This window comes from Alexandromys fortis, unplaced genomic scaffold (assembly GCF_014885135.2).
Source record: "Alexandromys fortis isolate MF-2015 unplaced genomic scaffold, M_Fortis_MF-2015_v1.1 scaffold_179, whole genome shotgun sequence".
Taxonomy (NCBI): Eukaryota; Metazoa; Chordata; class Mammalia; order Rodentia; family Cricetidae; genus Alexandromys; species Alexandromys fortis.
In genome coordinates this window covers 461,587-484,258 of record NW_026068062.1, presented here as the reverse complement: position 1 = coordinate 484,258, position 22,672 = coordinate 461,587, and the positions used below count along the sequence as shown (strand labels likewise).

General features: G+C 37.0%; 1 protein-coding gene across 1 annotated transcript in view; it reads right to left on the bottom strand.

Annotated features, from left to right (window-relative positions):
* The window catches only part of Dok6 (docking protein 6), a 300,071-nt gene that overhangs the window by 59,156 nt on the left and 218,243 nt on the right, over positions 1-22,672 (bottom strand). The window contains exons 6-7 of the mRNA XM_050120300.1: positions 14,325-14,463; positions 4,693-4,810 (exon numbers count right to left, since the gene is read on the bottom strand). Of these exons, the coding sequence (XP_049976257.1) occupies positions 4,693-4,810; positions 14,325-14,463 (257 nt within the window). The remainder of the gene's footprint in view (positions 1-4,692; positions 4,811-14,324; positions 14,464-22,672) is intronic.

Sequence of the window (22,672 nt, the reverse complement as noted above, 5' to 3'; positions counted from 1 at the left end):
AGAAGAGGGCACGCAATTCAGAGCTGGCATTTGGATATTAATCAGTGTTAATGAAAGTGAAGCTTCTAAAGCTCCCACCTTTACACAAGATAGGTCCTCAGTTGTTTTTGTTTAAACTCTTCAGAAACAATGCAGACTATATCTATTCCACTTAATTTAATATGAAAATAAGAGATTACATATATCAAAAAATTAAGACTAGTTTGCATCCCATAAGCACACTCTCTGAGACCACTTCAGCTCCCCGTTCAGTACAGTTTATTGAAGAGAAGTTAACCCCAGCAGGAGAGCAGCAGATGAAGAGCAAAGAAATTGAGCTGGCAGGCTAAAGGGAGAGATTTGCTGCATTTCAGGACAGTTTGTGTTCTTGCTAAATTAATGACTAGCAATAGGAAATGTCTATACTTAGTTCAAATGTTCCCTCTCAATCTTCCCCTGTCAACTCCTCTTTCTCCTATATTTATTTTGGTAGAGAGAAGCTATTGCTTCTAGAAGAGACTCATCTTTCTACAAGCTGTTACTGAGAACCAGAAACAGGCTGATGCGTTCTCTCCAAACTCCCCCAATTTTCTTTCCTCTCTCCCTTCTTCCTTCTTAAAGATAAATATAAAATTTATAAGGATAATAATTTTTCTTTGTTTGTTTTTAGAGACAGTGTTATTTTCTTTATTCTTTTCTTTCTTTATTTCGTTTTTGATTTTTTGAGACAGGGTTTCTCTGTGTAGCTTTGGAGACTGCCCTGGCATCAGCTCTTGTAGACCAGGCTGGCCTCAAACTCACAGAAATCTGCCTGCCTCTGACTCTCAAGTGCTGGGATTAAAGGCATGCACCACCACTGCCTGAAGGATAGTAATTTTTAAACATAATTTCAGAGTCAAAAGTTCAAAATCATGTTTTTTTTCCTTCAGCATAGACTTCCTTGATTTTAGAGAAAGCATTATTGTATGTGTATGACATGAACATTTGTATATATAGAGAGGAAGTTGAACAAATATACCTGCTAATATAAATTAAGAATTTCTATCTCCTAAAATAAAGAGAAGTCCACTGCTGCAAGGAAAAGTGGGCAAAGTTGACCTATCATGAACTACTTGGGAATTATTCAAGACAATAGGAGACTTGTTAGTAGCTAATGATCCCTCTTCTCATTTATTTGATCTTGGCTCCACAATCTCACTCTGTCAGAGCACCCTCAGGGAGTATCATGGAGAGACCAGCTTATTCTATGTCACTTATTCTCCAATCACACAGTCAAGTGCTACATCTCACCATTGACATATTTGTCTTTAAAGGGGTGTCTGGCAACATACAAAGAAATGAATGGAGCAAAACTTAGCTAAGTGTAATGCGTAGAGGCTGACAGGCAATCGAAGTTTTATGTAAGTTTAATATAGATTAGTTTGTTTTCAGGCCATGATTTTTTTTCAGCTCTAGTACATGTGCTGCTTATTAATGAAACCAATCTATTAAAGTTGGAGCAATAAAACTTTTCTCCTTTTCCTTCTGAATGAAAGCTCACCGAATTTAATTCACATTGATCTCCAGCTCATAGCTTAAATGTAAAAATATTATGAGAAAATTCTGATATGAATTTGCATTCCTGACTCTTACCTGTGGTTTACCCTGATATAATAGTTAATTTTCGTTTGAGCTTTGCCGGTTTTAGAATTTCCATGGAAACAGTCTCTGATTCTACCCATGACAGTGTTTTTAGAAAGGGGTAATTTAAGAGAGAAGACCTGTCTTGGATATGAAGAGAATGATCTGATGTGCTTGGGTCCTTGGCTGAATAAAAATGAGAAAGCCAGTGGAGAGGAGACTTCCTGCTCTGCATCCCGTGTAAAATCCCACTGTGACCAGCTGCCATGTGCTTCAGCTGTCACAAGGGGAATGCATTTCCCTGAACTGTAAATCAGAAGAGCCTCTCTGCTCCTAGGCTTCTTCTTGTTTACAGGCAATAAGATATAATTTTCATTGAATAGATTCTAAAATTTGATGTATAGTAATTACCTTAGTATAGTTTTGTTTTATTAAACAGTAACAAACCAGCTATGCAGAGAATACCGTGGTATGGAGACTGCATGCAAGAAAACTGACTGATACACTTGACAAATAGCATTCATATTATTAGACTCTGCAAACTACACAATGTCAGCCAACTGTGAAAAAGAAACAATGCCGAGTCAGGATCATAACCACGGATGCAAGGTAACCAGACTTGTACATGCATTACAGATTCACAAAAAAGTACTGAAATTCATTGCTTCTATTTTTATTTCTCCCTTGTTTCAGTAATTTTGTTCAATGCTGATTTCACTAGAATTTAGTTCCAGTGAGGAAAGCTTTTGAGGATTCATATCCCTTGCTTATGTGGACTGCTACCACAGAATAATTCATTTCTGTCAAGTGTCTCTAACAAGCTCATATCTGTATCTGTTACCTATCATCTGTTTGTTGTCTGCCCATCTTTGTATCTGACTATTTATTTTATCTCTTCCTGAGTATCTGGATAATTATTACCACCCTTGTGGATGCTATAATGATAAAATAGGACTACACCAAATGCTAAGATATATTAGTCTAAGAAAATCACAGTATAATAGTCATCGCACAGTTAATGAAATAGAATTAAATTGAAAATATATCCAGGGCTGGAGAGATGGCTCAGAGGTTAAGAGCATTGCCTGCTCTTCCAAAGGTACTGAGTTCAATTCCCAGCAACCACATGGTGGCTCACAACCATCTGTAATGAGGTCCAGTGCCCTCTTCTGGCCTTCAGGCATAGACACAGACAGAATATTGTATACATAATAAATAAATAAATAAATATTAAAAAAAGAAAATAAATCCATATATTTGTATGTATATAGTACAAAGTAATAACCAACCAAATAAGCAAGGAATGGCATTATATTGAAGCCATATACATAGACTAATTGGTATTAGAGGTACAAAGCACGGGAAATTTTAAATACTTAATAGTTGATTTTAGAATGCAAAATTAACATTGTCCTTCAAAGAATGTCTGGCAGTGTTTAAAGAGATACTTCAATCTACCCTGGTTATATTTATTGATGTGAAACAGTTTCACATCAAAAGCAAACTGAAGCTATTTTTTTTTCAGTCTAAATAGTAACTCTTCTATTGAAAAAAAGCTTCAGTTATATGGTCATGAAAACAATTGTGTGCTATTCTGGAATTTATAATCAAATAAACAAACAAAGCAGAGTGTTTATAAACTGCCCTCCAATGCTTTCTATTAACCTGTCACATTATTTTACTTAAATATTTAATGTTAATTATTTGATTCAAATGTTTCAATTTCTGCTTGAGTATAGTCCTATCTGTATATACATATTTATAACCTTAAAAGCATGTTTTCTGGCCTTAGCATCAAAGGCAGCATCAATAAAGCCAGGCCATGAACTATTTTAGGGGTTAGTGGAGAGCAGACACAGGAGAAGCTCATTCACTCATTTTCCTTTCTGGACATTTGTTTAAATACTACATTCTTATAAGATAGCCCTGGCTTATCCGGAACTCACTCTGAAGAACAAGCTAGCCTCAAACTTGCAAAAATCCTTCTTCCTCTACTGCCTGAGTGCTGGGATTGAAGTCATGCACCGCCACCTGGCAGCAATTGCCTTCTATAAATGACTAAAATCTTCCAACTTCTTTTCTGAAAAGAACATATATTTAATCATTTCTTAGTGATTTAATTTCATTTGTCTTTCTGAAACTATGGCAAAAAAATAAGGCTATTCCTATTCTTCCATTCATATTATTTCTCTTCACTTGTAATGTAATTTTTGCATTGCAGAACAATTAGTGCTGTTAATAAGTACGAAAGCTAAAGAAAATAAGAAAATAATACAAAAATACCAAATTATGGCTTTAATAGTTGTGTATTCACTAGGTATTTTATTTGATACCTACCTCTTTCAAGCATAATGTGTGTTTTTAGCTGTGCATTTTAGTTTTATCCTTATGTTTCTTCCTCTAGAGAGAATATTCTATATGAAGGATAATGGTAATCATTTAAAACAAAAGAGAAAGAATAGAATGGGTAATGGCATGGTTTCCGTGGCTGTCCATCAGTTGTTTGATGCCTTTCTAGTCTCCTCAGCCAACAAACCATTCCCGTGTTGATTAACTGGTCACTGGGAAAATCACAGAGGCATCTTGTTTACATTCCACCTCTTTCATGATGCCCCTCCTCGATGGGTCTCTCTCGTAAGACATTGACTAGATCTGAAAACTTCTGTGAGTAAATTTGTGAAGCATTTTAGTACGAGGCCTGAAACCAACTCCTGATCAGATGCTTAATCGTAGGAAGAATAAAAGATGTTGAAAAAGAAGTCCTTTGCAAAACAGCACAACACAGACCTCATCACTCAACTTTCAGCTTTTCACAATGTGCTTTGTACAATGTTTTCATCAACATCTGGCAAATTTGGTCCTTATCCATCACAGTAATTTTAGGAATCATATTATAGGATGCATTATAAAATGATAGCTTGAAAAAGTAATGGTGAATCTCAGAGTTCCTACTCTGACCTGAGACAGTTGCTGAACGGAAACAAAATTTTTTAAAAAAAAGCAATCAATGCAAACACACAGAATTTGTATGACTCCTACACCGAAGGACGTGGATAGCAGTCAGTGTGGTTTTGTCACTGTAAAGCTACTTGCCTTGCAAGCTGTAGATTTCTCCAACACTGTTCTGACGCGTAATGTGATGCCAGTACGCACTGCGAGGAAGAGAGATGGATTTCGATAATGTCATCGGTTCAGTCAAGCTTGTCTGAAGCTAAAAGAGAAAGAAAATGTATTTTAGGCCTTCTCGGAGATATCAAGCTCAAATCAACGCTTTAAAATGCCAAGGATTTAATGTGAGTGACAGAGAGAAGAATATGGGAAAGATATCCATAAAATTCCCCATTCAATGATAACTGTGTCAAAAGTGAAATTGTCACTGAAAGATTTCCCATGCTCCAGTGGGTGGTTCACAGACGTGTATATATAGACAGTAGTAACTAGTTTGAGTGGGAGGGAGGGAAAGAGAAGGGTGGAAAGATGGGTGGGGGAAAACAGAGACAGAGAGACAGACAGGCAGACACAGAGAGATAGAGACAGAGAGATGGACAAACAGGAAAAGAGAGAGAGAGAGAGAATATTGGGAACAGGCATGTTGGGTGAATATGGGGGAGATTTACAGGAGGTAAATGAGGTAGATATGATCACATTTCTTTTACAATGTATGCAATTCTTAAAAATAAGGAGGCATCTAGAAAAGTAAAGAGAACAAAATGGGAAAGAAGGGAAATAGCTCAATGGGTAAAAGAGATTGCTGCACAAGAATGAAGCCTAGCATCTGCATAAAAAGCTGGGTGAGTAAGTACATTCCAGTAACCCCAGTGCTGCAGGGTGTGAGCTGTCTATTCACACCAGAGTGTGCCTCAGTTTCAGTAAGAGGCTATCTCAAGGGGATAAGTGGTAGTGTGATAAACCAGGATATCTGTTGGTCCCTTGGCTTTTATACACAGGTGCTCAGCCCATCACACATGTGCATACACCACATGCATGCCACATACTACTATAAATATTAAAACACATCAAGAGGGAAATATATATATATATATATATATATATATATATATATATATATTATATTCTTAACTTGTTAAGACTGGAATCTGACTCATTAAGAGGGGCACTAAGAATCTCAATGGCTTCTTGCCAATGAAGAAAGAACAATGGAAAAAACTCAGGGGAGAATCAGTCAGAGGTCATGTTATGAACTGGTTTGCATTTTAGTGGTTGAGAAATATTTACACAGTCCACAGTGTTTCCCAATGTATAGAATGGTGAAATAATTCAAGAAATGAAGGAGAAGGCTGCCAGAGTGACATGTCCTAGAAAAGGTGCCAAACAGAAGAGAGCCATTTTCAGACATTTCTTCACACCTCCTCCCACCATTGTGCAGGGCTGCTTTTCTTTAATGTGTCATTTTCTTATACATACTGAATGAATGCTCTCACTGAGAATCTCTGTAATAAGAGAGCTAAATGTGTTTGTATTTTGAATGTACTGTTTGAGGTTAGCTGATTACATCATTCCCTGGGGCGTAAGATTAACACACACACACACACACACACACACACACACACACACACACACACAGAGAGAGAGAGAGAGGGGGGGAATGGATTCACAGCTTTAAGAAAGAAAATTATGCTTATTAATTTATTCCTATTGTTTTAAAAATACAGAAATGGTTTTATTAGGTCTTTGTTACTTTAACACAAGCTGAGCAATACACACAGACCCCTTAGCTACTGCCATCCCAAAGCTAAGAAGGCCATCAGATAATTTCTGAGGCTTATAACAGAGATGTCTCTGCTTCCTTGTAACCTTTCTACATGGCATTACAACTACTATATTTGGAAAGTGATGCTGTTCTTTGTTCTGTTGCTATAAAATTTTCATGAAATGTTATCATATTGGAACATGTAATTTGGAGTAATCTGAATTTGCTATCTTGTACAAGATCAACATTTTCAGTTTATTTGAAAGCCTACCTGCAGAGCAACTTCACAGCTGGTTCTTCTGTGTCCACAATGATTTCACATTCTCTTCTCTATTTACACAATATGTATGCTCCCCACACCCATATTCCATATTTTTTGGTATGTGTAGGAATGTGAAGGAAATAGATTTTGTTTTCTGTGCTGAGATTAAGTAGAGCTTTCTGTACCCGCAGCATCCTTGTTATTAGTGCCCCAGCCCTGACAACGGGAAACAACTGTGTTTAGAGATACCTATGTATAGACACCATCAAATATGCCCACATGGGTAAACTTAGTCTCCCTCTACTTTAGAGAAGTAGAGGTAGGTTTCATTTTATGATGGTGTTATTGATAGAGGAAGTCAACTTCTCTTATGAAACACGGAGTTGATTAAACACATAAATCTTATTTAATTCATGTCAGCAATGTACATTAAAAACATCAACTAAACTGAATAAATAAATACAAATCATAGTTATGTTTATTATATAGTCTACTATTTTCTTAATCTAATATAATGTATTATTTTTCATAAAATAGATATTTCTAAAATTTAATAAAAGTCATTTTCCTTCTTAGTTAAATTTAATTTTGGTAAATATTGCTTTATACCAAATAATCAGTCTTGGGCATTCTAGAAGCACAATAAGCATATGGTAACTGTTTAAAATGAATTCCAGGAAACCAGCAGAAAATTCCCCCCTTAACATCTGAGGTTTCACACCTCTTGTTGGATAATTTTCCCTATCCATGCTGTCAATGCCTTTAGCTATATTCAATTTCTTTTTTTATTTTTTTTAATTAATTAATTAATTTATTTATTTATTAAAGATTTCTGTCTCTTCCCCACCGCCACCTCCCCTTTCCCTCCCCCTCCCCCAATCAAGTCCCCCTCCCTCGTCAGCCCAAAAAGCAATCAGGGTTCTCTGCCCTGTGGGAAGTCCAAGGACCACCCACCTCCATCCAGGTCTAGTAAGGTGAGCATCCACGAAACTGCCTAGGCTCCCATGAAACCAATAGGTCCAGTAGAATCAAAAACCCATTGCCATTGTTCTTGAGGTCTCAGTAGTCCTCCTTGTCCGCTATGTTCAGCGAGACCAGTTTTGACCCAGGCTTTTTCAGACCCAGGCCAGCTGGCCTTGGTGAGTTCCTGATAGAACATCCCCATTGTCTCAGTGTATGGGTGCACTATATTCAATTTCTTCATCCCTTTGCCTTAACTTTAGTTACTTTGTATTTTCTTGTAGAAAGAGACACAGCTGTACTGAAAACTTGGTTATGGCTTAGTTTCTCTACCTGTTTACCTATGTTCCTGCACATTTGAATTGTTTTCCTGGCCCTCAGAGTGTAACTCACCCATGCATACCTGTATAAAGTACTGTTAGGGAGTGAACTGTGTCCTCACCAAATACACAGTTGGGGTTTCTGCTTCTCTCATAATACACGGTGATCAAAAGCAACTTGAGGACGAAAGGGTTTATTTCATTTTTACTCTCTTCATCCCTGAGGTAAGTTGGGGTAGGAACTCAAGGCAGGAACCAGAAGGTAGAAACTGAAGCAGCAGCATTGGAGCAACACTGCCTACTGAACTGAGTTCTATGGCTTTCTCAGCCTGCTTTTGTATACACCATAGGACCACCTGCCTAGGGGTATAGTCACCCTCAGTGGCTTAGACTCTCTCAGATCCATCATTTATCAAGAAAATGTCATCCAAACTTCCTGTAGACAATCTGATGAAGATATTTCTCAGTTGAGGTGGGTTTTTTGTTGGTTGCTAGCTTGTGTCAAGTTGGAAATAAAACAAAACAGAACTCCATTTCTGTCTTATTTATTGTGTGTTAATAAATGAAAAAGGATTAATTCATGTCTTTTAGAATTTTTTGTGTTCTAATACATTTATTGGAACAGGATTTTCTAGTTTCTCTTTTTGGAGAATCTACTATATTGCTTTTTTTTTATTTTATCTAGTGAGAAATTGTTTAAGAAACCACAACAAATCCTGGGCCTTTGTGCCAGAACTACCTGAGTACTTAACTACTAACTACCTTGCAGGCAACATTCACCTGATTCTTGTTTTGCATAGGCGGGGTTAGGACTCTGAAAAGTTGTTATAGCACAAATGCAAAATCAATTCATCAGGAGAGCAGTTAGCTCAACCCTTGAAATATTTGCCAGGGCTTTCAGTCACCTCCTTTTTCTGAACATTTACTTCATTGGGAGGCTGAGCAATGAACCAGAGAATGCTTATTTGGTGTCTGAGAAGAGTGCAGGTCACAGCTCAACCAAGTGTGAAGAATAGTTGAGATGTCTGTGTTCTACCTGAGAGCACAGACCACAAAGGCAAAGTCAGAGAGCATGACTGGGTCTCAAAATGCTTCATACACAATGAAATTGATACCTATATGAGCAAGCTGCCTTAGATCTTATTCGGACAATCAATTAACAAGGTATTTATTTGTATATATTGGAGATCTATATATAGGTAATAGAAAAATAGATCCTAGTACTATTTACAAAAATAGAGCAAGCAAAAAAATGACATTGGAGGTAATGATACATATCTGTTCTAGGCCAAGGTGATCTACAGAAGTACAAAACCTAAGAAAAAATGAACAGAAGGAATGTTTGATCAATGTGAGCAGGTGGGTAAGGGTAGGACAGAGATGAACAGAGCTAAGCAGACTGTATATTCATAAATGTGCCTGCATGTATGTGTGTCTGTGTATTCACATGAATGAGTCAAACTAGAAAAGGAGAGTTCGTATCTCACTTTTGTTCCTGTTGGTATGATGAAATATTCTGACAAAAGCAACCTAGGGGAGAAAAGGTTGGCTTACAGTTCACAAAGGTGAGAAAATCAAGACAGCCTGAGCGCAGCTCCCACATCACAATCATAATCAAGAGAGGAGAGCAGTGAATGCTCCTGCTCTTAGCCTGCTTTCTTTATTTATGCAGTCCAGGGTCCCAGGCAGGGAAAGGTGCCACCAAGAGTGGGTGGGGCTTCTGCTTTGAATATTAAATCAAGAAATTCTCCCATAGACTTACCTCTCAGGTTATTTTATATCTGTCTAGTTAACAATTAACACTAACCATCACACCTATTGAATGAGTTAAATGCTTCATAGTACATAAGCCAACATGTTCGTTGATACGTCCAAGACTAGAGAGGATAGATAAAAACATGTGCTATATAAAAATTAAAAAAACCATTGCATAGATTCCAATACCAAAAAACACACTAATATAATATATGAAATGCATGTAAGTTATAAAAAAAGTTCTTTGCAATGAAGAAGTATATACAGGGCACTCCTACTTGAGAATACTGCATTTTATTTGTTCTTAGAAACAAGTTCATGAAACATTAAAGTTGTATGTGAACAGAGACCCCAGGGATAGCAAGCCAACCATGCTTGGCACTGTTTGTAGTCATTAAAACAATCCTCTGAAGTTTGATGGTTTATGGGCAATTGGTTTCTCACAGACTTGGCTTAATTTTCAGTAAGGGACACCTCACACTTAATCTTCCATTTTACTCAAGATAAACGGGAAGGAATTAGTAGACATTTCGCTGAGCTTGTTCCAAGGTAACAAATAAAATGTGATTTACACAGTCATTTAATGGAAGTTGTTCAATGTCATTCACTTGATCTTCATGGAACATTATTTTAATTTAGGTTGATACAGTGATTGTGACTACTGTATGTTCTAATTATGTACAAACAAATTACATTTAGGTAATTCGAAGAAAACGTAAAACAAACCCTAGCATAGACTAACAGCATCAAAACAAGTAGTTTTTAACAATATTCATTTATTTTTATAATCAATGATACTTTAAAAAATATATGTACATTCAAGCCAGGCTTGGTGCTGTATTCTTTTTTTTCCACAAAAAACTTTTAAATTTTATTATATGTATATTCCACCTATTGTGCAAGTACATACATATTAAATCATAAGGCTACAAGAGACTGAGGAGAGAGGGTTCGGAGACCAAGGCCAGCCCAGGAAAATTAATGAGACCCTGTCTCAAAATGAAAAGAAGGGGGGAAAAAAGCCTTGAGATAAAGGTTGGTAGTGGAGGCCTTATGTCTGTCTCCAACAGTGCAGAGATGAAAAAATATCTGTGTATTCTTAGAATATTTCACATCTGTAAATTAGAGGGCATATGCCTTTACAGACATACTCTTAACGCACGGATGCTGATGAACACTTGCTAAATATTAAAGCTCATGGTTGTTTTACTTCACAATTTTGTTTCTCTAAAGCCTTAAGTAAATAATGCTTTATGTAAGTAATTTTTCAGTATCAGTACATTTTCCAGAAAGCCCTGCTTGTATACTAACTTTCTAAAGTGGATGTTATTGCCAGGCTCCACATAGCCTTTTATAGGAAGACGTGGATAAAGAACCTGCTTCACATTACATGGCTCCTTTAGTCTTAGTAGTGCAAACCACTTCCACACACCTTGTGTCCTTTCACCTACCACCACAGGATGTGAGCGCAGTGATTACCATCATCAAAAGCAGCACCGATTGTCCGTCACAGTTTTTTACTTTGTCAGACAGGAACCTGCTATGAAGCCCTTAAATCTGTCATCTTCCTGTTTCAGCCTGCCAAGTGCCAGGCTTACATGTGTACACCGATACATCCATTCTCGCCCTTCAAATTGTTATCTTGACTTTTACAACTTATTTGGCTTTGGTTATTTGTTTTGAAATAAGATAACTTTGAATTTGCAATGTTATATTTGTATGCTGAGTTGTTTCAGTCTTCGAAATCTTTTTTTTTTCATTTAAGAAAATTAGCTGATAACGGTTTATGCATATGATTCCTAGAGTTTGCAAAGCTTCTGCGACTATACCCAGATAAGTATGTTAAAGATGTTCTGTGTACCACCTCAGTAAGATGCTTCCAAGTTCTTCATATTTTTGCTGTAGAAAACCTTATCTTTCTCATGCTGATAGAACTCCCTGAAAATGTACCTAAGAAGAATGTTTCAAAGGAGTCCTGCAGTGGAAGTTAAACTGCTAAGAATATAACCAACCCATCTGGGAGGCCTTTTAGTTCCTCCAAAAGTTATAAATGACTACATGCTCGCCACTTACAAAAACTATCACTATATTTTATATGCTCTAAAATTTCATCCATTTTAAGACAAACCATCATTATATCAAGCACTGCAAATGATTGGTTCTGCCAGTCAAGCTGTGGCCTACTTTTGAGTGAGAGCTTCAAAAATGAAGGAAAAAGAAACAAAACCAAGTCTGTCATCTTGGAATTGATGCAATATGGTAGTGTTTTCCAGATCATGCAACTGCCTATGAGAACAACATGCTATCTACTTATTGATAGAGCACTCCATGGAACACCATTTTGTAGAGGGGTGGTGAGGAATGATTAGTGCATGCTATAGTAAAGTTTAACTGGAGAAGGGTGAGTTCCTTTGGTTTCTATCATTATTTAAATTACTTTACAGCAGAGCTTCTCTTTCTATCCTGTCTTCCCTGTGACAATAAAAATAAGAATTTCAGGAAAAATCGTTTTAAATATTGATTTTCTTTTTGTTTTTCTAGACAAGTTTTCTCTGTGTAACATTCTGAGTGACCTGGAACTCCCTTTGTAGACCATGCTGGCCTCGAACTCATAGAGTTCTAGCTGCCTTTGCCTCCTAAATGCTGAGATTAAAGGCAAGACTACCACTGCCCACCTAAATATTGATTTTTTTTACAAAAGGATAAAGTATAAATTTCTATGTGAGGAGCTCTCAAATAGGTGTTTAAGTTGCTTTTGGTTATCACAAATTTAGAAATTACTTCTCAAAATGTCTTTTTAAAATTTACTTATAATTGAAAATGTGTCAGGAAAACTTTTTTTCATTCATATTTTCCCCAGTTATTGTTTAAGCCATGCACATTTTACCATGCCTATAATTCCAGTTAATGTTTTTAAACTGTAGGCATTTTACCATGTCTATAAAAAAATTTAAAAAGGAAGTTTCCTGCACCCTTCTTCCTCTCACTCCCTCCAAGATCTCCCTTCCAAAATCAATGTCTGTGCCTTTAGTGACATTTGTGAACTTCCTGTCTATCCAGGGTAGATCTGTATTCAATTCCGCATGCTGGAACATGGGGTAATTATGGCTGAGCCTCTGATGAGTGGTTTCTATTACAAGGAAGGTCAACATTCTTCTGGGTAATGTGGTGCCTTGATAGTAGAGCATCTTTTAGTGGTGGAAATAGATGAATTTCCATTGTTCTTGAAAAAAGATTTCTATATACGAGAGAGAAATGGGTTCTAGACACACCATTCAATTTAAATACCTAAATTAAATAATTTTATCAATGAAATTAATAATAGTAATGAACCAGAAATAACTTTAGTTTAAAATGTAGTATACTGGCTTAATCTTCCAATGTTTCCAAAATAAATCTCCATTTCTTATTGTGTTTAAAAGATTTGTATTAATTTTTTAAAGATTTCATACAATGTATCTCGACCATATTCACATTCAAACTCTTCCAAGATCTACATCTGCATTCCTACCCATCCAGCATTGTTTTCCTTTTAAAAATACAATCTAACATATAAAAAACTGGATAAAACATCTTAGATGCAGACAATAATCTTTTAAAAACACACTAGGTCCAACTTTTGTTTTAACACACCGGGTCTAATGCTTTGGGGAGTGGGATCTGTCCTAGAGCATGGCAGACCTCCCAGGGCCAATCTTAATGTAAACTGACTTCATTCTCTCCCAGAAGGTATCAAATCCCAATACCTCATCAGCTAAGTGCATCACTTTGAGCCCATGTTCCCACCTCCATTCTGGCTCATTTTTCTGGTCTCAGATTTTGTGAATTCTGTAAAAGTTAATGTGTGTTCATCTGTACAACTAACCAGCTGTGTCTAGAAAATACTGTTTTCTTGTAGTCTTTTCAGCAACCACTTTCTGATTGGATTTCAGTTTCCCTTTCCCCAGGTTTGGCAGACTTTGATAAGCATTCAGCAGCCCCAGTTGATGTTATTAAGTTTTATTTAAAAGAAAATTACCTCAGGATTGTTAGACATTCTTGAAAGTGTATGAATGATAAGTTGTCACCACATGTGGGTTCAATAACTTGCTTTCTTCTCAGATACTGTAAGGTTTGTAAGTATTCAGAGTCCCCCTATATGCTCTGTCACCACCATAAGACGAAGGGTTTCATGAGTATGTGTATGTGTATGGCAATTAAATAGATAGAACTATGATAGCTCTGCTATCTTAGTAGATAAAGACCTTTAGAGACTGAACACCCTCCACAGTGGTGTAATCTGCAAGCAGTGATTTTGGACTCACTAGTTTGGAACCCAACCAGGATCCCGTGTTTCATCTCTAATAATTGTAGTCTACTGAAACAATTCTTGATGTTTTCTTCATGAAAATATAATTAAAATTCCTGTATGATAATTTGCACACTTAAAACAAGTATAATTAACAAATTTCAACTCTTGCCTCATTCTCTAAGCAATCTGCAATAGGTCACACACAGATCTATGAGAGCAGGGTTTCTAAGTTGTGGACAAAAATAATTTCTGTGTTACACTGAGTAAGCTATTGCAGACTTTAGAGGTTGACTTTTATAGGTTGGGTAACAGGCTAGGGCATGGGTGGACACCATGCACTATGCAAATAGACTCATATAAATATAATATATATCAGCCCAGGGACATTCATTCACAAGCATCAGGTTACATAGGATGGAGCCTTACCCGGGCCTTCTGCTCCATTTCTAGCATTAATCTTTCATGTTGCTCAGCTATGGCCAGTGTTGCAGAGTGGACCTTCTGATAGATCATTTCTCCTTCCCTGGTTTGAAAAGTGAATAGTCCTTCTCCCGTGTCACACATTCTGTGAAGAAAGAGAGAAAGAGATGGAGCTTTGTGGATCCAAGTGTTGTCAACAGTTTCCACGTCAAAGATGCCCTTAACTGTCAGGTTTCCTCCTCCATGCTAGTTCATTCTTGGACAAACCATTCGATATATGCATCTCTAAATGTACATTGTGGGGAACTGAAGGTGAAATTCATGTGCACTCGGGTTTTTAAATGCTTTCCAAACTCTAAAGGAACAAATGAAAATGATTTAGACATGTTCAGTGTGGGAGTCTGAATGCTGACATTGGGGTTTCCCTACTCTCGGAAATAGTTACCATATACTCTACCATTTTTATGCAAAGAACAGGAGTTTTAAAGTCTATCAAACATAACTTCTTTGAATTTAAGAATATTTGGCTTTAAGATAGATTCTGCCCAAAACAAGGTTGTACATTTAAGCAGGATGCTTAACCTGCCTATTTCTGCTATGTTTACAAAATAGGAATAATGGAGCCAATTCATACAATCTTAAAGGTTAAAGAGTTGGTAAATAGTTTACAGTGTTGCCTAACATACTCAGAGTGTTAAAAATTGTTAGCTACTTTCATCATAAAGCTTAGAATTAATATTAATGAAAGTTTAGAGGTCATCGAATAAATATCTACCCTAGGGAAAAGCTGGGTTGATTTATTTCTGCCCAATACAGTTATGTTTTTATGTTATACGTTAGGAAGAAGTATAATACAGTTGGCACTATGGGTGACAATATACTATAATATTAAAATTCTTACCGGATATTCTAGCAGAGATATTAAAAGATAAGTTTATTTTCACTTATTTAATTATAATCACTTAATAAGACAGTCTTACTTGAAAATTATTAAAAAATATATTTACAGATCATTTTGAAAGGCTAACTGTGGTATAAAATCTTATAATTATTATTTTAGCCAGTTTTAACTATAATTGAAAACAATCTATATCCATGTGATATTAATTACTCTAATATGAAAAATTAGCTGAATTTCTATGCTGCTGTTTTTAAGTTAATATCATTAAAAGAGTTACAGGTTACAGTGTCAAAATATTCACGTGACAAAAACTATTGGACAATTTGGATTTTTCCCTATGACTCTCCAAGGGAATTTTAGTAGCAAAGAAATGTCTCAAGAGACTTCCAACATTGCCAGGGCTGTGACTGCCATCCCTCTGGGCCCATCCAACCAGCACTTAGCTTCTGTGAAAGCGATCTCAATAAAATTCACATGGCGTGAAATGGAAAGTCTTGGGGAAAAAAATCAAGTTTTCAAAAGTGAAACAAATGAGCTATCTTTGTTGATGCAGGGGTGTTTGGAAATGCAAAAGCCATGGAAAACCCATTGATAAGTCCTGAACACATCTTGTTTGAGGTGGAGATTTTGTTCACTGTCAAGTGCAGAATGCTGCTTATTAGCCTCAGGAAATGAGATAATGAAGGCACAAATTGTTATTTCATACCCAGTCATTCAAATGTGAAGTGCTGATCCCTGTCCACTTCCTGAGACTTAATTCTTCCCAGTGGGAGACTTGAGTGCTTACAGGAGGGTTTCCCTGAATTTGGAAATAACTACCAAACTACCATTCACCTCCTTTGAGAAACGAACAAGCATTCGAATGCATTATAAAAAGAAAAAAAACATTAAGTACAAGGAGCTTCTTCTGCACTGCAGTTCTATAAACCAAAAGGAAGGTTCAGATTCATCACTTGTTGAGACTATTGCTTTTGTCACTCAGGTAGACTTGAGTAGGTTAGGGGTCCTTAGCATGTTCTGTCTGAAGGAGGATATGAAACAGAAGTATAGAGCTTTTCTTATCTACTTAAACAGTGTCATGGTAGCAAGCCAACAGTACAGGACAGGAGAAAGAAAAGGATGCAGTAAGCTAGGTTGCTTTTGACTTGTTTTTCAAAGTAGGGCCCCAAGACAGCAATTCCTTTACCACTAGAAAATCATTTATGGTTCTGACTTGTAATCTTTATCTTAACAATGTTCCACATGGTTCATATGAACATTATGAGACTCAACCTGCTTTCCTAAATATACTCTTTCGCTAAAGCAGGAGGAGCTCAGACATAGATGCTCATTGCATTTGAACATTCCAACTCTATTCCCACCAACTGACACTAAAGACATTCAGTGAGTGCGTTTATTTTATGAAAAGGTGAATACATGAGGTGTGTATTTGGCCTAACTCCAAATTAAAGATGTTGTTCATAATTAAAGATGAAGGTATTATTTCTTGTCACACTTAAGATATTTGTACAGAACAAGATTTTTTCTTAACTAAATTAAAATTTTTAGTTTGTTATTTATGTGTATGGGTGTGTTTCCACAAATCCTCAGATTCCACACTCCTCTGAGTTCCTGTCTCTTCCCCTTTATATTTCTCTCTCCATCCAGCCATATCACTCTTGTCTCCACCTCCCCAGTGCTTGGGTTAAAAGTGTGTGACTCCCAAACACTAGGATTAAAGGTGTGAACCATCACCACCTGGATCTGTTTCTGGATCGATCTTTTAGTCCAGGGTAGCATTGCCTCTGTCTCCTGAGTCCTGAGATTAAAGGCATATGTTACCACCCCACTCCCTATGTCTGACTTGTGTGGCTGCTTTGCCCTCTGATCTCTAGGCGAGGTTTATGTATTAAAACACAAATAATATACCACTGAATATATAATATAATTAATATAATATAAAGAATAATATATTCTTCTGAAGAACTCAACTTCAATTCCCAAGACCCACGTCAGGCTTCTCTTTTACCACCTATAACTCCAGTCTCAAGGGAGCTGATACCATCCCCTGGACTTTGTGGATATGGCCTCTATGCAAATGTGTGATAATACTTGCATTCCTAGCAACATAGAGAGTTCAAGGCCAGCCTAGGATACTCGAGACTGTCTTAATCTCATCCTCCAGAACATAATTTAAAATAGTCATCTTTAAATTTCTGGGTAAAATAATTTTGATTTATTTTTCATGAAGTTGTCAGAAGTAAAATAGAACCAAAGCAGATTCCCTAACACTCTTATATTTTCTTTAGGATTTAAAATTAACATTCAAATATAGACAGTAATGAAACTATACCACAGTAATGAGAGCAATTTAAACCAATTAACACTTTTATTCTGTTCATGATTTGATCTTAATTATTACCTAATAAGGTTGGTATTTTACTTCTTTACTATGGAGAGATCCTTTCTGAGAATTCTGGTGAGTCAAACTTAGAAACAAAAAAGTCTAGAAACAGACCGAATGCCTCTGAGTCAAGTAACTGACCAAATCGAATCCCAGGTAGTGAAGGGAACTGGGATTTTCCACAAATTGAGCTAGATATGTGTTATTTTATTAAAAAAAAACCTGTGAATCTGTGTCTTTCTGTACAGTCATTTAAATTCTTATTTTTAAATAAAATGCTGATAATAGTACAATACAAAAAGGTGAAAGAATTAGTAAACTAAGGAACTTCAGGTCAAAATGTGATAGACTGATGAATGCACTTCTGAAAATACTCTCTGTGTGTATTATGTATGTGTGTCATGTATGTGCATATGCCTGTGCAGGTATGCAGTCAGGCCTGTGTATGTGTGGGGAGGCCATAGACTGATACTGGGTGTCCTGTTCTTTTACTAGATACTCTATTTCTTTAGTCATGATCTGTCACTGAGCCAGGAACTATGGCAGTGGCCAGTGAGCCCTGCAGTTCTCTCTTGTGGGCCCATGTGTGGTCACGCTTGGCTTTTTATGTGGGTGCCGCGATTCCAATTCTGGTCCTACTGATTGCACAGCAAGCACTACTACCCACAGATCCATCTCTCTGGCCTTGAAAAATTAATTAAAAAAAATAAACCAGAGATGTAAGAAAAAAAACTAGAAGTAGTAGCACTGCACTAATAGTTTCTCACCTATGAAACAGAAAGATGTACAGTATTTTAGAGTGTTTTTATTATGTGTTTGGAACACTGAGATAACACATTCAACTCTTAGGAGTACCTGTAATTAAGTGACTATAATTATTACTACTACTAAGGATAGAATTCCAAAATAAATGTCTAAATAAGAACAAAGATGAAAATATTATGCACAGTGTGCTAATGTTTCCGTAAAAATATTGAGACAAAAATCTCAGTAGCTAGGAAGAATTAGGGAGATTTATTGTACAGAATTGTTCCTGTAGCAGTTTTTCATTTTTTATTGTTTTTATTGAGCTATATATTTTTCTCCGCTTCCCTCTCTTCCTCCCACCTCCTTCTCTGCCCTCTTCTATGATCCCCATGCCCTCAAGTTACTCAGGTGATTTTGTCTTTTTCTACTTCCCACAAGATTTCCTGACAAAAATGGGAGCATAGGGGTGAGAGGAGAAGGGAGGGCAGATGAGGGGGGAAGGGGAGGGTGGAGGAGAACTTGAAGGAATGGGATAGTGAGGATGGAAGAAGGACAGAGATGAGAACAAGGAAGGAGATATTGTGATTGAGGGAGCCATTATGGGGCTAGTAAGAAACCTGGCACGTGAGAAATTCCCAGGAATCCACAAGCATGATCCCAGCTAAGACCCTAAGCAACAGAGGAGAAGGGGCCCCAACTGGCATTGCCCTGTAGTCAGACTGATGAATATATTAAATATCACCATAGAACCTTCAATCAGCAACTGATGGAAACAGAGGCATAGTCCTGCATCAGAGCACTGGACTGAGCTCCAAAAGTCCAGTTGAAGAGTGGGAGGAGTGAGAATATAAGCAAAGAGGTCAAGACCTTGATAGGTACATGACTGAAACATTACCTGAGCTAATGGGAGCTCACCAGCTCCAGCCAGACAGGGAAGGAAATAGCATGGGTCCAAATTAGTCCCTCTGAATGTGAGCGACAGTTAGTTGTATGACTGGGACATACTGTGGCACCTGCACTGGCACCATAATTTATCCCTACTGCTTGTACTGCCTTTTTTGGAACCTATTCTCTTTGGATGGACACCTTGCTCAGTCTAGATATAGTAAAGAGGGCCTTAAACCTTCCCCAAATCACTGTGCCTTACCCTTTCTGAGGAGTGAATGGTGGTATATGGGAGATAGGTGGAGGAAATGGGAGGAGGGGAGGGAGTGGGAACTGGGATTAGTATGTAAAATGAAAAAAATTTAGTTTGTTTTCTTTAAAAAAAATTCATAAAACATTTCCTTGTCATAGTCCTGAAGAATGTGCTTAGTCTCATTGCGTCTTGTTATGCTATGTTCATTTGATAACCCTGGGAGGGATTGAAAGGAGTGGAGGAACGGAGGGCTGTAATCAGGATGTATTGCATTAGAGAAGAACAAATAAAATTATATATTATAAAGGTAAATATGAATTAGCTAGACAAACAGAGAAAGCACTTGTAAATTGTCAGTGACAATGAAGTTTTTTTTTTAAGAGAGTAAATGTCAGCTGTGAATTCCTGATGAAAGAATGAAAAATCTTTTTGTTGGCAAGAAAATGTGGGAAGAGGGGGTAAAGATGCTAACTTTCTGAGTGTTTCAGACTTGGGACCTGTTTGGAGGACAAGGGGTTGACTAGAAAAGGTTCTAGTGAGGCAGAGAAAAGTTCGGATTTGTGGTTTGTAAAGTTTTCCCTGTCTAAAGATTTGAGCGTGAAGCTGTAGAGAATGGGATGCAGGCCAGGGACAACAGGAAGCATGGTGACTGACTTCACACATCACAGGGAATAACATGGATACACCCCCAAATAAATATTTTATAGGCTTATGGTGTTTAAAGTATTTTCTTGTAGCTCAAAGACAGAGTCCAACAATAAATAAGAGATATTTTGTGCCAAACGTATTTGTGTTCTAGAATTCTTTCTGCTCTGGTCATCTGCATTTAAGATCAGGGAGTTTGAATTAGTGAACTGAAATTAATTGTGCGAGTGATATTCATGCCTGGCAAGAAAGCAGAGGAACAGTGTGGGGTGAGAGACAGGGAGGAACAACTGAACATGAGGCGAAGGAACAGAAAGACAAATGAGAAAGGCCGTTGAGTCAAATGGTATTAAAAAAAATCAATGAGAAGTAGGAGAAAGTGATTATTCAAAAGCGAGGACCTTAACCATGTCCTCAGTACCAGAAAGGTTGTGGGAGCAAGAGCGAAGAGAAGAAAGGTCAAACACAGTAGAAAAGACAAAATCAAATTAAAGCTGTGATTTATTCTTAAAATCCTATCCTTTCAGAATATTTTATGTTTTTCTCTCATTGTGCATCCTGTCCACAATTCTGGCTGAGTGTACTGACTGCATTCTCATGAAGAGACAATTTCTCTGTTGGATTCAGAACACCACCCCATTAAGGCAGAATGTAAGTGGAGTATAACTGGAACCTTTTCTGCTGGTTTTAACCCTGTGTCAACTGTTGTAAAGAAGAGAATAAAAAATGATAAAGGAATTTTTTTTTCAAGATTTACTCTTTTACCCTTGAGACTTAATGGGAATTCAGTAAGTAAAGGACATAGATGCCCAACATCACTCAGTTGGGAAGGTAAACATCACAAGGGGAAGACTTTGAGGGTGCACAGCCTTTTTTCAAGCTGGTACCCTTTATTGCACTTCATCTGGCTGTCATATTTTGTCTCATGTCTTTGTAGTTTATAAGATACTCTTCTACTAATTAACCACATTTCTGTGACTGGATTGAAATGTATTTCTACAATATTTCCAGAAATACTTTGAGCATGAATTACGTTTGGGTAACTGAATACTGCTAATATAAATGAATGAATGAATCAAGCTGGGCAGTGGTGGCTCATGCCTTTAATCCCAGCACTTGAGAAGCAGAGGCAATCGGATCTCTGTGAGTTAGAGGTCAACCTGGTCTACAAGAGCTAGTTCCAGGACAGCTCTAAAGCTACAGAGAAACCCTGTCTCAAAAACCAAAAAACAAACAAACAAAAAAACCAAAATGAGTGAATCACTTTTCTAGCTCAGAAATATAACTTTATATTTTTTGAGTGAGCAATTTAAGACTTTAGAGGGAGAAGGGGGGAATGACAACTTAGAGTTCACTAACGGAGTCTCATGAAAATGTGTGTGAGGAATCTCAAGCAGCTGGATAGCACCCGGATCTCTTGCAAACCTCCTTTTGGAGTGGCAAAGCAAGAATGTGGAGGACATAAAACCATGGGTGCCTGCTTTCCTGTTTGGCTGCATTCCTAGTCCAGTATACAGCCCTGTGAAGGCAGATGTAAGTGGAGTCTAACTGGAACCTTTTCTGCTGTTTTCAACTCTGTGCCAACTGTTATAAAGAAGAGAATTAAAATGATAAAAGAAAATTGTTTCAAGATTTACTCTTTTACCCTTGAGACTTAATGGGAATTCAGGTGGTATACATTTTTATCTTATTTTTCTTAATGGTCAATGCCCTTGGCTGTTTATTGTAAATACCTATCAGGGATAAAAGCAATCTTGGTGAAAGATATTCCTTCAGCTTTGCTGACTGTTAAAGCTCCATGAAATGTTCTTTTTAATCTTCTCTATGAACAAAAGAGTCAACTGCTAAGTAATATCTACTGGACTTCATTTTTCTTATGGACTATAAAGATACATTATAGAATCATAATCATGCAAAGTCTTACATCTCTTTGCTATCTAGAATTCTAAATACTAGAGATATAAATATATATATCTCAGAACTATATTTTTCCAACTCAGAATTAATTCAACAATTCAATTTCCAGTTATTATTTATGTCACTCTTTTTAAATCAGCTTTCCAAAAAAGGAAAAGAAATTACTAATGTAAAAAGAGAAACTCAGCAAGTCTTTTGTGTTTCTTTTTCACTGATACATGATAAAGGGATAGTAACAGTTTTGCAAGGAGGATTAACTTTTTTGCTATAGTAGGTTACACAAAGAAGTAATAAAACTAATTACAGGGTTAAAATGAATCCCTGGGATGATGAGAAGCTGAAAGATTGGGCTGAGCATTTCACGCCCTGAAAAGTCATCTGCACTCCGATTCTGAACCGTGTGTTACATACTTCACAGAGTCGCCTTGAGGCTCAAAAGTAAATACACATTGAACACTGACTGTCAAGAACTTCGCCAAGAGGGATAAAAGCATGCTTATGGGACATGGCTTCAAAATAGCTTTGGACCATGTGGAAAGAGAAAATTTTCTCCACTGTAAGGGTTTTATCTTATTTCCTTTATGAAAAATTGTGTGTGTGTGTATGTCTGTTCGTGTAGGCAT